General features: G+C 30.9%; 1 protein-coding gene across 1 annotated transcript; it reads right to left on the minus strand.

Moving 5' to 3' along the window:
- Positions 1-97: 97 nt before the first annotated feature.
- LOC132735713 (interferon-induced protein 44-like) lies at positions 98-11,094 on the minus strand. The gene is made up of 8 exons (XM_060722700.1): positions 11,082-11,094; positions 6,926-7,381; positions 4,673-4,752; positions 3,760-3,972; positions 2,991-3,143; positions 2,441-2,621; positions 1,957-2,066; positions 98-1,614 (listed from the first exon to the last, which is right to left on the minus strand). The coding sequence occupies exons 1-8, from the start codon at positions 11,092-11,094 to the stop codon at positions 1,414-1,416; spliced, it is 1,407 nt and encodes a 468-aa protein (XP_060578683.1). The 3' UTR covers positions 98-1,413.
- Positions 11,095-11,330: the final 236 nt, after the last annotated feature.

An 11,330-nucleotide genomic window follows, 5' to 3' on the forward strand; every position in this document is an offset into this window, starting at 1 on the left:
ATTTGCAACAAAGATATGTCCAACTAAGTTTTCACGAATGTAAATAGCATATCTTGTTTATCGGATAGTTCCGACAGAAAACAACAACAACAGATACTACAATTACACATTTAATTCACAAAATATCATATATATGAATAAATGACTCATTTCAAAGAAATTAATACTAACACGATATACCAGAAAAACAGTTTATACTCTCCTTAATAATATATACATGAAAATATTTACATATCACGGTCCGATTTCTATAAACAAATAAAAGAACCTTTGTCATAGTGCGTGCTATTTTCGACATTTCAAATATATGTACCGGTTTTTAAAAGTTCGATATTTGCAAAAAATCCGTTTTAACATAAAAAAATAATAATACAGAAATGCACTTGTTTTTTCTTTTTCCTTTCTCAGTGTAAATACTAAATAAAACATATAAATTCAAATTGAAATTAAACGACACTTTAAGTTACACGTGCCATTTACCACAAACATTTGAAAGCACAACAAATGGCGGGATGTTCGGCGACAAAGTAATTTCATTTGAGTAATTATTAAAAAAAAAACTGGTACATTTTTCATATGCAAATATATCGACCTGATGAATTAAAACATACGAATATTTTATTCTATTTAATCACATATATCTAATAAAGTTTGACATCATAGTTATATGTAAAATGTGTATTTACCTTATGCATAATATAACACTTCCATCAGTATAATTTGTCAAGAAAAATTTAATTTAATATCAAGGTTAATAAAAATAAAATAAAAAACAACAACAAAAACATTGTTCAACCCTTGTTAAAAATAACTAGTAATAAAACTGACTAAGGTCACTAGTTTTTCAGTTTCAAACTTTTGTTGTTGGACTGACCTATAAACTGTGTTATCTTATATAGATTGTCCTTAAAGCAGACAAAACAAACGATCTTTATAAAATACTACAGTGAAACATTTTCCAAGCTAAATTTAAAATGAAAAAAAAAATAAAAAAGCAATAAACATTTAATACCATGTATATTAAAATATATTTCTTACACAATTCCATGCTGTAGCGTGACATTTATCATACTCCTTTCCACTGAAAATGAAACTGTGTATCTAAAAAGCCAATTATTTACTCAAAAGTGATAGCAATGTATAAGTTTAAAAAGCTTGAATTGTAAATTAACCATGATTGGATAACATCATGGCTAAAATTGTTTGATAAAATATCTGTCTATTCTGTAACGATAATGTCCAAATGCGTCATTCATTATTACAATATCTATTTAATAGTATTTTTATTTTGTACAAGGTTGTATTTCAAAACCACCACTGCAACAATTTCTTGATTTTTATATGTATTACGTTTGTAAAGTAAATAATCCCGAAATCGATCGCTTCCCTTTGTTTGGACCACGTTCGGAAGATTCACGGTTTTCTCCTGTTTTGTACACCGTAGTTTTCTTGTATTTCCTTATAATGGTTGAAGAGATGTGCGTCACAGTTGTCGAGGATTTTTTTGATGGTAAAAAGGGTTAGCACGTCTATATTTTCATCCAGCTCACACTCGTTTTCATAGTTCTTCAAGGGAAATATACAATTCCTGGGCAGACCGAGAGCCTCAGATGCCTAGAATTGATAATAATAAAAAATAATTTCATGTAATATATTAACATATAATATAAAATCATTTAAAATATACGTATACCATTGTTATGTTCTATTTACATAATGAACAGCGGTCGATAGTTATAACTATAATCAGTTGTAATAGAGAGAGAGAAAAAAATTCAACTGGTAGACTCGAACCTTGGGCATAAATATAAACTTGTTTTCCTACTTATAGTTGTACAATTCACATATGGCTAGCTTTGAGCAAGTATAGAGTGATCAAAATAAACTATTTAAACTATCTTTAGTAAATTGTGAATCGAAATAATCATAAAGTGATAGCTATGTTTTGAATTTTACCTTAGACACACAGCGTTCAACTAACGGACTATGAAATACATCAGCAATGTTGTTTTTGGTTTTCTCACAGACACTGTCTATTTTTGTCAGGAGAACAACCTGTGGAATATCTGAAAATGCAACAAAATCGTTTTCATGTTTTTTTCTTACAACGCTAAAGAAGTCGGAACAATATTGACAAAGTCACAGAAGTGGCCTCCAATATAAGTGAATTAATAAATTGTGGAATAATAAATGTTCGTAAAGGTGGTAACCTTTATCATTACGTTTGTCAGTTAATATGTAGTTTAAAATATATTCACAAAATAACAGTTATTTTAAAGTTATAATCACTATTTTATTTCATTTTTCTTCATACATATCTGTTCACTAGATGTTTCTTTTCCTGCAATATAACCTACAAATATTAAAGCTGACTTGATCATTCTGGGAGCAAGCTTCAAACTTGATATTAAAGGCATAATGGGATTTATTTGCTTTGTACCTAAGCTGTTCATAACAACTTGCATGTCCTTGATATTTTTGGAGACCTCTGGGTTTAGATCATGCATGGCATCAACAATGGTTGCATCTTGAACAATAACAACACAATGGATCTTCTCGTGAAGTTCTGGACGTCTCTTGAACCCCGGCATGTCTGCAGACATAGTTCCACTTGGATCAAACTTAAAATTAAAAACAAAATTAAATGTACATGCATATTGCCTTCCGTAAAATATATTTTTATGTGTAATTTTGTTATATGAAATATGCAGCCTTTTAAAATAATACGGCTATGAAATTGTGACACTTGTTTCTAAAGTAAAAATGAAACCTACCTTTTAAACATCGGAAATTTGAACTCAAATGAAAGACGAACAAAGTCTTTTTTAAATTAAAAACTTTTTTCTTTTTGCCATTTTCTTTCCATACACAGTTTACAGATCTCACTTAATACAGTATAACCCAGGAAAATATGGCTTTGAATTGCCTTAATTTGTTTATTTAAGACAAGTTTTGTTGAATAGTTGCCATGACATGCGCTCAATACTCACTGGGAATTTGTCCATCACGTGACCTTCAAGAAGGAGTCGCATATTTTCTTTCGACATCAGATGATCTTGTTCAAGTCCACGAATGTCACATATCCTGAAATTCAGCGGTTTTGGTATGGTCCTACCCGAAGACATCACCGGGTATTTGGAGAACTTTAAAAAAAAACCGGCATAGTCATATTATAATCAATAAATTTATCCCCTCCTCTCACCACCAACACAAACGCATTGATGAAAATGCATAATAATTCATCATACTATGCTATGTATTGTCTCCGCACTGACAAATTTTCTTCCTTATATACTCTGCAGGTATTCAACTCGGAGGTTTTCTTTAACAATTTATTCTACACGTTTTAACTCATTTAAGGTCTTAGACTTTTCAAAACACTTTCCCCTCACCGCTGTGGGTTCGAATTCCGAAATGGAATTTAGACTTTTTCATATGTGGTACTATCCAGCTATATAGCTAACGGAACGTCGGTGCTTCAACAACGGAAGGGCACCTGAGGTATTCCTCAACCAGTAAACTAAAGCGAGTAAAGCTGGGAAGTCGCTATATGACCTATACTGTGTTGGATCGGCGATAAACCAAACAAACAAAAAAAAACAACAACAATATATCTCATTTACAAGTTTGCGAATTTACAATGCAATTTATAGTATATCGGACTATCTGAAAATGTCACAGGCTAAGTTCAAAGATACGACATGCATTAAATTATTTGGCCATGATGAACATGTTTTGAAAGGTTTGGTAAGTTCAAACCTTTGTCGTAAGACTGTGTTCTGCGTTGCCACTTCTTGCTACATTGAAAATTTTCCCACGGAAAATAGAATTAATTGTGTTGAAAACACTGGATTTTCCGGCGCCCACACTTCCGAATAGCAGAATATTGACGAGTGGAAACTGGAACTCGTCTGTAAGCATATCCCCGAGGGGTTCGTAATTCTCTATGGCATCTTTTAGTTCAGCTCTTGTCTAAAATAAGGATAAATGATGTGGTATAAGTCAACAGATTTTTTACAAATATATAAAATTCAAAACTTTCTAGAAACAAAACCCTTGAAACCACGTGACGGTATTTATTTTAAACAAATATTTCACTCCGACAGAAAAGTCAATATACCGGTAAATTAATACGCTATGTACAGTAGAAGCTACAGTAGAATTTAAAACGATCGATAAGCATTAGAAGCATATCAATTTCTGACTGACATTGTGTTTTCAAAGTTCTTAGAAATACTTAAACCACCAGTTGCCAGACATCGTTGTTGAGTTCGAAACCCGACGTACATATGCATTGGATTATTTCGTATGAGAAAGCTTACAAGCTAGCTAACTGAGCGTGAGTGGTTCTACTCAGATGGCAGTCTGGTGCATAATCTTCCGTAAACCGTAAAGCTGGAAAATTCCCATGTTACCTTTACCTCAATTGAATGCGAATTGACTTGAATCATTACCATTAAAGGCCGGGCCATTAATATATAGTTTCACAGAATGACCTGAATAACAAATGTAGCTAAGAGTTTTTAAAGTAACACTCTGACTCAAAAGACGATGACAGACGCGAACGTCAAGTCGGCATATAACCCGTTAACAAAAAACTTTGACATATTACACCAAAATTAAAAAATGAATAGAAAGACAGAAAAAATATAATACACTTATTATCAAATACCTCAAAATTGTTGTGAAAATTAATCGTTTTAGCCCAGGGGCTTTCATACAAGGTGTTCGCGTCACTGGTACTCATTCTGTCTGAAATTCACATAAAAACAGTTGCTCTCTCTCCACTTATTAATACAATTGATTATACACATAAACATTTTTCAAGATTTGATACTGAAAAATCAAGAGTTTGCAATATGTAACAAACTAAGGGCATTTTGAGACGCCTTAAAGAGTAGAGAATCAGATACATGTACCTTCCGTGGTGTTAGCCTAATTAATTTGGCGTGAACGGTTTGACCCATTTTACAGACTTTTTTTTTATTACTGTCAAACCAAGACAGCGCCCGTCCAAAATTATCTCGGTGTCTCTTTGACAAGTCTAATTAGTTGGACTAGATTCTGAGATATTTTCGTTCTGGGGCAGAATCTCGCTTTTTTTAGAGGCGAGATATTGCCCAGACACGAAAATATGACAATATCTCGTCGCAGCAGATACAATAAGGTTGAGTAACTATACATCTTTAATTAGTGATTCTGCTTTGTCCAGCCATGTTTGTTTTTCACTATGTGGGTTCCAAAGTGAAAGTAGGGCCAAAATTATAATAACAGCAAAGCTCACCATTGTTATATGATGAGCCATTTGCAAGTACACTTCCAGTTCTATGTTTTTAAAGACTATTTTAAATCAAAAATAAATGATAAACAATAAGAAAAATTACCTTGAATGTGCTACATTCTGAAGACCAAAAAACATTCTGTTGCAAAGTTTTTATGCACATTTCATGAATGGCAAAAATCCTTTTTAAAGTCTGTTTAGTGCCTACAAAAGCACTTTTTGCAAGAAATACAAAAAATTTAAAAAAATATAAACCTTAGGAAAGTAAGTTTATTACCTTGAAAAAACATGGCCACCATGAACATGTGTAAAAAAAGTAGTACCAATGAATAACATCATTTATCTAATCCTTGTGTACATGACAAAACAGACACAACTTCACTGTTACACATAAAAAAGGTTAGATTTTAAAGTTTGATTGTGTTTTCATTTTAATGTAGTTCATCAAGGCATAAATGATGATGTTTTCTTGCACTAAACTTTTTTTACAAAAAAATAATGAGGCGCCATGTGCTAGAGGACAATGAGATATGGATTTTATTTGGAGTTAAGTTTTGAAAGAATTTTTGTATTTGGCTGCAAAAATAGCTTTTTGTGGCACTAAAACAGACTTAAAAAAGGATTTGCCATTCATTGAAATGTGCATAACACTTTGCAACAGAATGTTTTTGGTTTCAGAAATGTAGCAAATTCAATGTAAATATCTTATTGTTATCAATTTTTATTTTTGTTTATAATTGTCCTTAAATCTAAACCTGGAAGTGTATTTCAAAATGGTTCATCATTTTTTAAAATAAGAGCTTTTGTTGTTAATGAATTTTGGCCTATTTCAATTTGGACAGACTTTGTGAAAACAAACATGGCTGACAAAGCGGAATCACCTTAAGACTTCAAAATTATGTAAATCTCGACGAGAAAATATAACGCTCAATAATACACAAAGACATTAAAATACTTACATACCAGTTTGTTTTAAATAATAAATAATTGTTAATCAAACTAATATCACATATACGCAGTTAAAGCTTTACTTTCGGTTTCAAGGTCGGAAATACCCTACGCATATTTTCAAAGAATTATTATGAACTTCTACTTTCGTTTTAGAAAAATGGTTTACCGCTACCTAAGATGGGGCACAAAACGGGAAAATTAAAAAGATAATGATATTTTTTCTTTGTTCGGATAAAGGTCAATTAAATATCAAGATAAAAGCCGTGTACTTAAATTACTGTATCACTGTTTGATTTCTGAAAGATCGAATGTTTTTCTTATTTTATATTTTTTTTATTAAATGCACGATAATAAGAAAATAAACACATATAACACATAACAACAACAATGCATAACATATTATACTGAATTCATTTCTACAGAAGATCGAACATGTGCCAACCTATTCCGTGATGGACCAGTTCCGGTTTCTTCAAATATGATAAACAAGATCAACAAGGAAAGGCGGCGTTCAATGAACGCAATGCCAATGCCGTTTTTCATTGAAATATTTCTGACATTAGATAACATAATGCAATGTATGTCAAACTATATGTTGGCAGCTCATTTTCTTATGAATTGAAACAAATGACATCGAATGAGTCGGAACAGGTCCTGTGCCGAAACTGGACCAGTGATCATGATTAAACTTACCTGAGAAGCCTGACATGTTGTAAGAGGCTGGCACAAACGCTGACACTGGTATATTAGCAGGTTGTGATGCCTGAGCCGCTGTAGTACTAGTAACTTGTGATGTGACACTTGGCTGGGTTGTGGCCGTCGTGACAACAGAAGTGACGGATGGTGATGTTGCAGGTGTCACAACAGGCTGTGTTGTCGCTGTAGTCGGTGTAACAATGGATTGTGTAGATGTAACAGTGGGTTGTGCTGTTGTCGCTGCCACAACGGGCGCTGTAGCCGGTGTAACAATAGGTTGGGTAGATGCGGCAGTGGCTTGTGCGGTTGATGTGGTTGTTACCGAGGTAGCAGTAACAGGTGCAGGGGCAGTTGTTTGTACTGGGGTAGCGACTGTTGTTGTAGCTAGAGATAATAAGCGGGTTAAAATTTGAAATTTTGGGATGATATAGATTTGACTAGGAAGGGAGTATACTTTTTAACTGTGGTTCGAACATCTTGGTGGTTTTGCGAAAATTTAAAAGCCCAAACGAAAAAAAAGTTTGTAAAAAAAAATATACCCTTTCCCTTTTTTCCAATTTTTTTTTAAACTCGCAAACCAGCTGCTGGGCTTGTTTAAGGGTTAAACTTAAAAAATTTCTATCTTAAAAAAATAATAACAAATAAAAAATTTTTTCAAGCTAAATTTAAAATTTGTTAAAAAGCCCGAAAAGTGATTCTATTTTTTTTTATTATTTTTCTGTTTCGATTTGGGGGGAAAAAGGGAAAAAAATTTAAACTTGAAAAAAGTTCCCCAAATTTTATCCCGTTATTTAAACACGTAAAAATTTTTCCAAAAAATATTTAAAAAAATTTCCTTCCCAAAAACCCGTAAAAAGCCATTTGTTCAAAAATAAAAGGGAAAATTTACAATTTTTTGTTCGAAAGATTTGAAATAAAAAAAGATTGAGACTTTTTTGTCAAAAACCGGAAAAATAAATAAAATCGCTCAAAGGGAAAAAGCTTAGGTTTTTAATTCCCGCGGGGGAAACCCAGTGAAATCTACATTAGGGCAAAATACCATACGGGGGGGTTAAGTCTAAAAATATATATGAAGTAAAAAAAATGGGCTGAAAAAAATTTTATTTTATCCCAAATTTAAATTTCACACTGTATAATATTTCTATTTAAAAAAATTTTCTGTTTTTTGGGCTTTTTCCAAAATTAAAATTTCAATCCCAAAAAACATTTCAATATATTTCAATTTTTGTTTTGTAAACATTTTATAAATTAAAATTGTTTCTGTCTAGATTTACGGGGTAAAAAACTACACGGCCATTGTCTAAATTTAAGTAAAGGGGGAAATTTTTAAATTTCCCTTCGGTATTAAAAACAAGTATTTCAAATTACTATACCCTCAGATTTTATTTTCGTGGTCCAAATTAAAACCCCGTATAACAAACCGCTGACCCATTTGTAAAAATAAATAAATTTTGTAAAAAAAATAAGACCTTTTTAAAAGGTTAAAAAGGGCAGTGGTTTTCTAAAGGTTGTTTTTAAAAAAATTTTAAATTTATTTATACTACTATTTTTTTTTTTGGGCGGCTTAAAATCTTTATAAAAATGTTTTAACATAATATTTCCCAGCCGGGGTTATTACAAAAAACCTTTTTTATACGGCCAAAAACCCGCCAGGACTTTGTATAACGAAATTTTTAATTAAAAAACAGCAAACTTTCCCATTTAAGAAAACCAAAGTGGGTTTTTTCTAAATTGGGCAAACACCTAAACGGCTCGGGTTATATATAAAAAACCAAAAAGTTCAAAAAGGGGCCCTTTAACCCTATAGGGTAAACAAATCTTTAAACGTATAATACATCCCTCAAAGAATAGCCATGAGAAACGACGTTCATTTTACGTCAATTTTTATAAAAAGGCCATAAAAACCATAAGCCGTCCAAGAAAAATTTTTTAAATAAAATCTTTTAAATTTTCCCCCGCGGGTAAATTTTTGTTATGGAAAATTTTTTTTTTTAAATTTTCCCGTTCGAAAAAAGGAATTTTTTGAAAAAAAAGATATCTTAACAGAGCTAACGGGTACAGAAAGAAACACATCTGCAAAAAAACAAAGCGGTTTTTCCCTCATATTTTTCTAATTAAAAAGCCGGTTTAAACATACCGGTTCCCCACCATCATGTTATTTTTTGTAAAAGACCAAAAAATTGCCAAACATAACAATTTTAAATATCATATTAAACAAACGTATAAAAAGTTGCCCCTTTATGTCATATTTTCATATTATAATTAGCATCCTAATATTGCAATCGTGGGAACGAGATTACCATTTTGTTTTTCGTTTTGTTTTTTTCTGACTTATATCTCGTGGCCAAAAGATATACTTTTTTTCTGGGTTATATCTCGTGGCCCCGAGATAGGAAAATAAAATCAAATCGGAATGTGCCCTCTGTGCTTCCGTAAAATTATCTTTTTGGTCGTCACACTATTTTTATCATCATACTACCATTTTTACCACCATTTATTATCATAATAACATTTTATATCATGTCATTCTCATCATAATATATTCATCATCATACTACCATTTTCACCACTATTTATTATCATAATAATATTTATATCATGTCATTCTCATCATAATATATTTATCAATACTACCATTGTATTATCATCATAACACTTATACCATATCATTCATTTCATCATAATATAATAACATTATACCTATATTCAAAGTCATTCTCATCCCCCAAAATAATTCACAAAAACTAAATTTTTTACCACATTTATTAACATAAAAATTTTAAAATCAAAGTCATTAAACTCCCCAAAAAATAATTTTTCATCACTGAAACATTTACAATAACTGTCATCGTCCCTTTTTTCTAATCATAAATTTTTAAATACCAAAACATACACTTGTCCTAGGGATTTATCTTAAACGCTATTGTTATTTAATTAACCCAAATTTACCTTGTACTTAAACGTTTCAAAAAAGTAAAGGGAAAAACAAATATATCTGGCTATCCCTTATCATACTTTGCCCTATCATGTTCTTCCCCGCTTTTAAAAAATCATTATCGGGTTTTTCAAAAAATTTTAACGCAATCAGGGATATTCCTTCAAAAATCAAAACATTTTCCTATCATGTTCTTCCCCGCTATTATTATCAAATTATTAAACCATTTGCCATCGAAAAAAATTTTCTTTTCGCATTGTATCATTTTCCCTAAAATTTTAAATCAACATCAATTCTAGTTCAGTTATCCTTATAAAAAATTGTCAAATTTTATCATTATCTTTTTGCTAATTATAATCATTATGAAAAAATTTTCAAATTATTTTTCAAACATATAAAAATTTCTCGCTATTTTAACATTATCATACCCTTGCCATCGAAAACCAAATTTTTTTCTCGGGTGATGTTTTTTATTATAATAAATTTCCCCGTACCATTAAAAATTTCCCCCTATTGGTTTTCATAATCGGTACAATTGTCCTTTAATCATTTATTCAAACTCATTTAGCAAATTTCCATCAAATTTCCCCCCCGTAAAAATGTTTTTTTTTCGGGTTTTTTTATCAAATTTTTTTCAATTGCCCTCCAAAACATTAAAACTTTCTTTTAAAATTATCATAATCATACAATTGCCATCGGAAACAAATTTTCTTCTCTTTAAAAAATCATCTAAAAATAAAAATTGTTTTTAAATCATTTTTCCCTTCCCCCCTGTTTTTAATCAAATAAAAACAACGTTAAAACGTAATTTAAAATTTTATTTTCCGGCCCATTGTTATCCAAAAACAAAACAAATTTTCAAACGTATCATTACTTCCCCGCTAATTGTATCAAATCAAAACAATTTCCCTAGGGAAAATTACCATTACCAATACAATCACATTTGTATCAATATTCCCTTCATAATTATCGTAGTCATGTTGTTTTTATTGTAATCTTGTTGTCATGGTGTTATTTTTTTATAGCATCATGTTATTTGTATTGTTATCATCATGTAGTTTGTGTCAATTTGTTTGTCTGCAAGTCATAATCATGTTCTACATATTGCCATCATCATGTTGGTTGATTATAGTGTTATTATAATCTTATTCGTTTTGTCATGTTTTTTTCTCCTCATCTTATCATCATGTTTTTTCATGGAGTCATTATCATGGTTACCTGTTGCCGTCATCATTGTGTTTATATTGTTACCATCATGATGTCCGCGTTGTCACTATCATGTTTTTCATGAAGTTATTAACATGTTCTACATATTGCCATTTTCATATTGTTTATATTGTTATGATATTATTGTTTTTCTTGTTATGTTTTAATTAAGTCGTTTAATTTTATGTTTAATATAGTTCCGTCAACGTGTTTATTCTGTTATCATAATTTTGTTCATGTTGCATGTTTTATGTTCTATAC

The sequence above is a fragment of the Ruditapes philippinarum genome, unplaced genomic scaffold (genome assembly GCF_026571515.1).
Source record: "Ruditapes philippinarum isolate M1 unplaced genomic scaffold, ASM2657151v2 ctg2228_1_1_1_1, whole genome shotgun sequence".
NCBI classification, from domain to species: domain Eukaryota; kingdom Metazoa; phylum Mollusca; class Bivalvia; order Venerida; family Veneridae; genus Ruditapes; species Ruditapes philippinarum.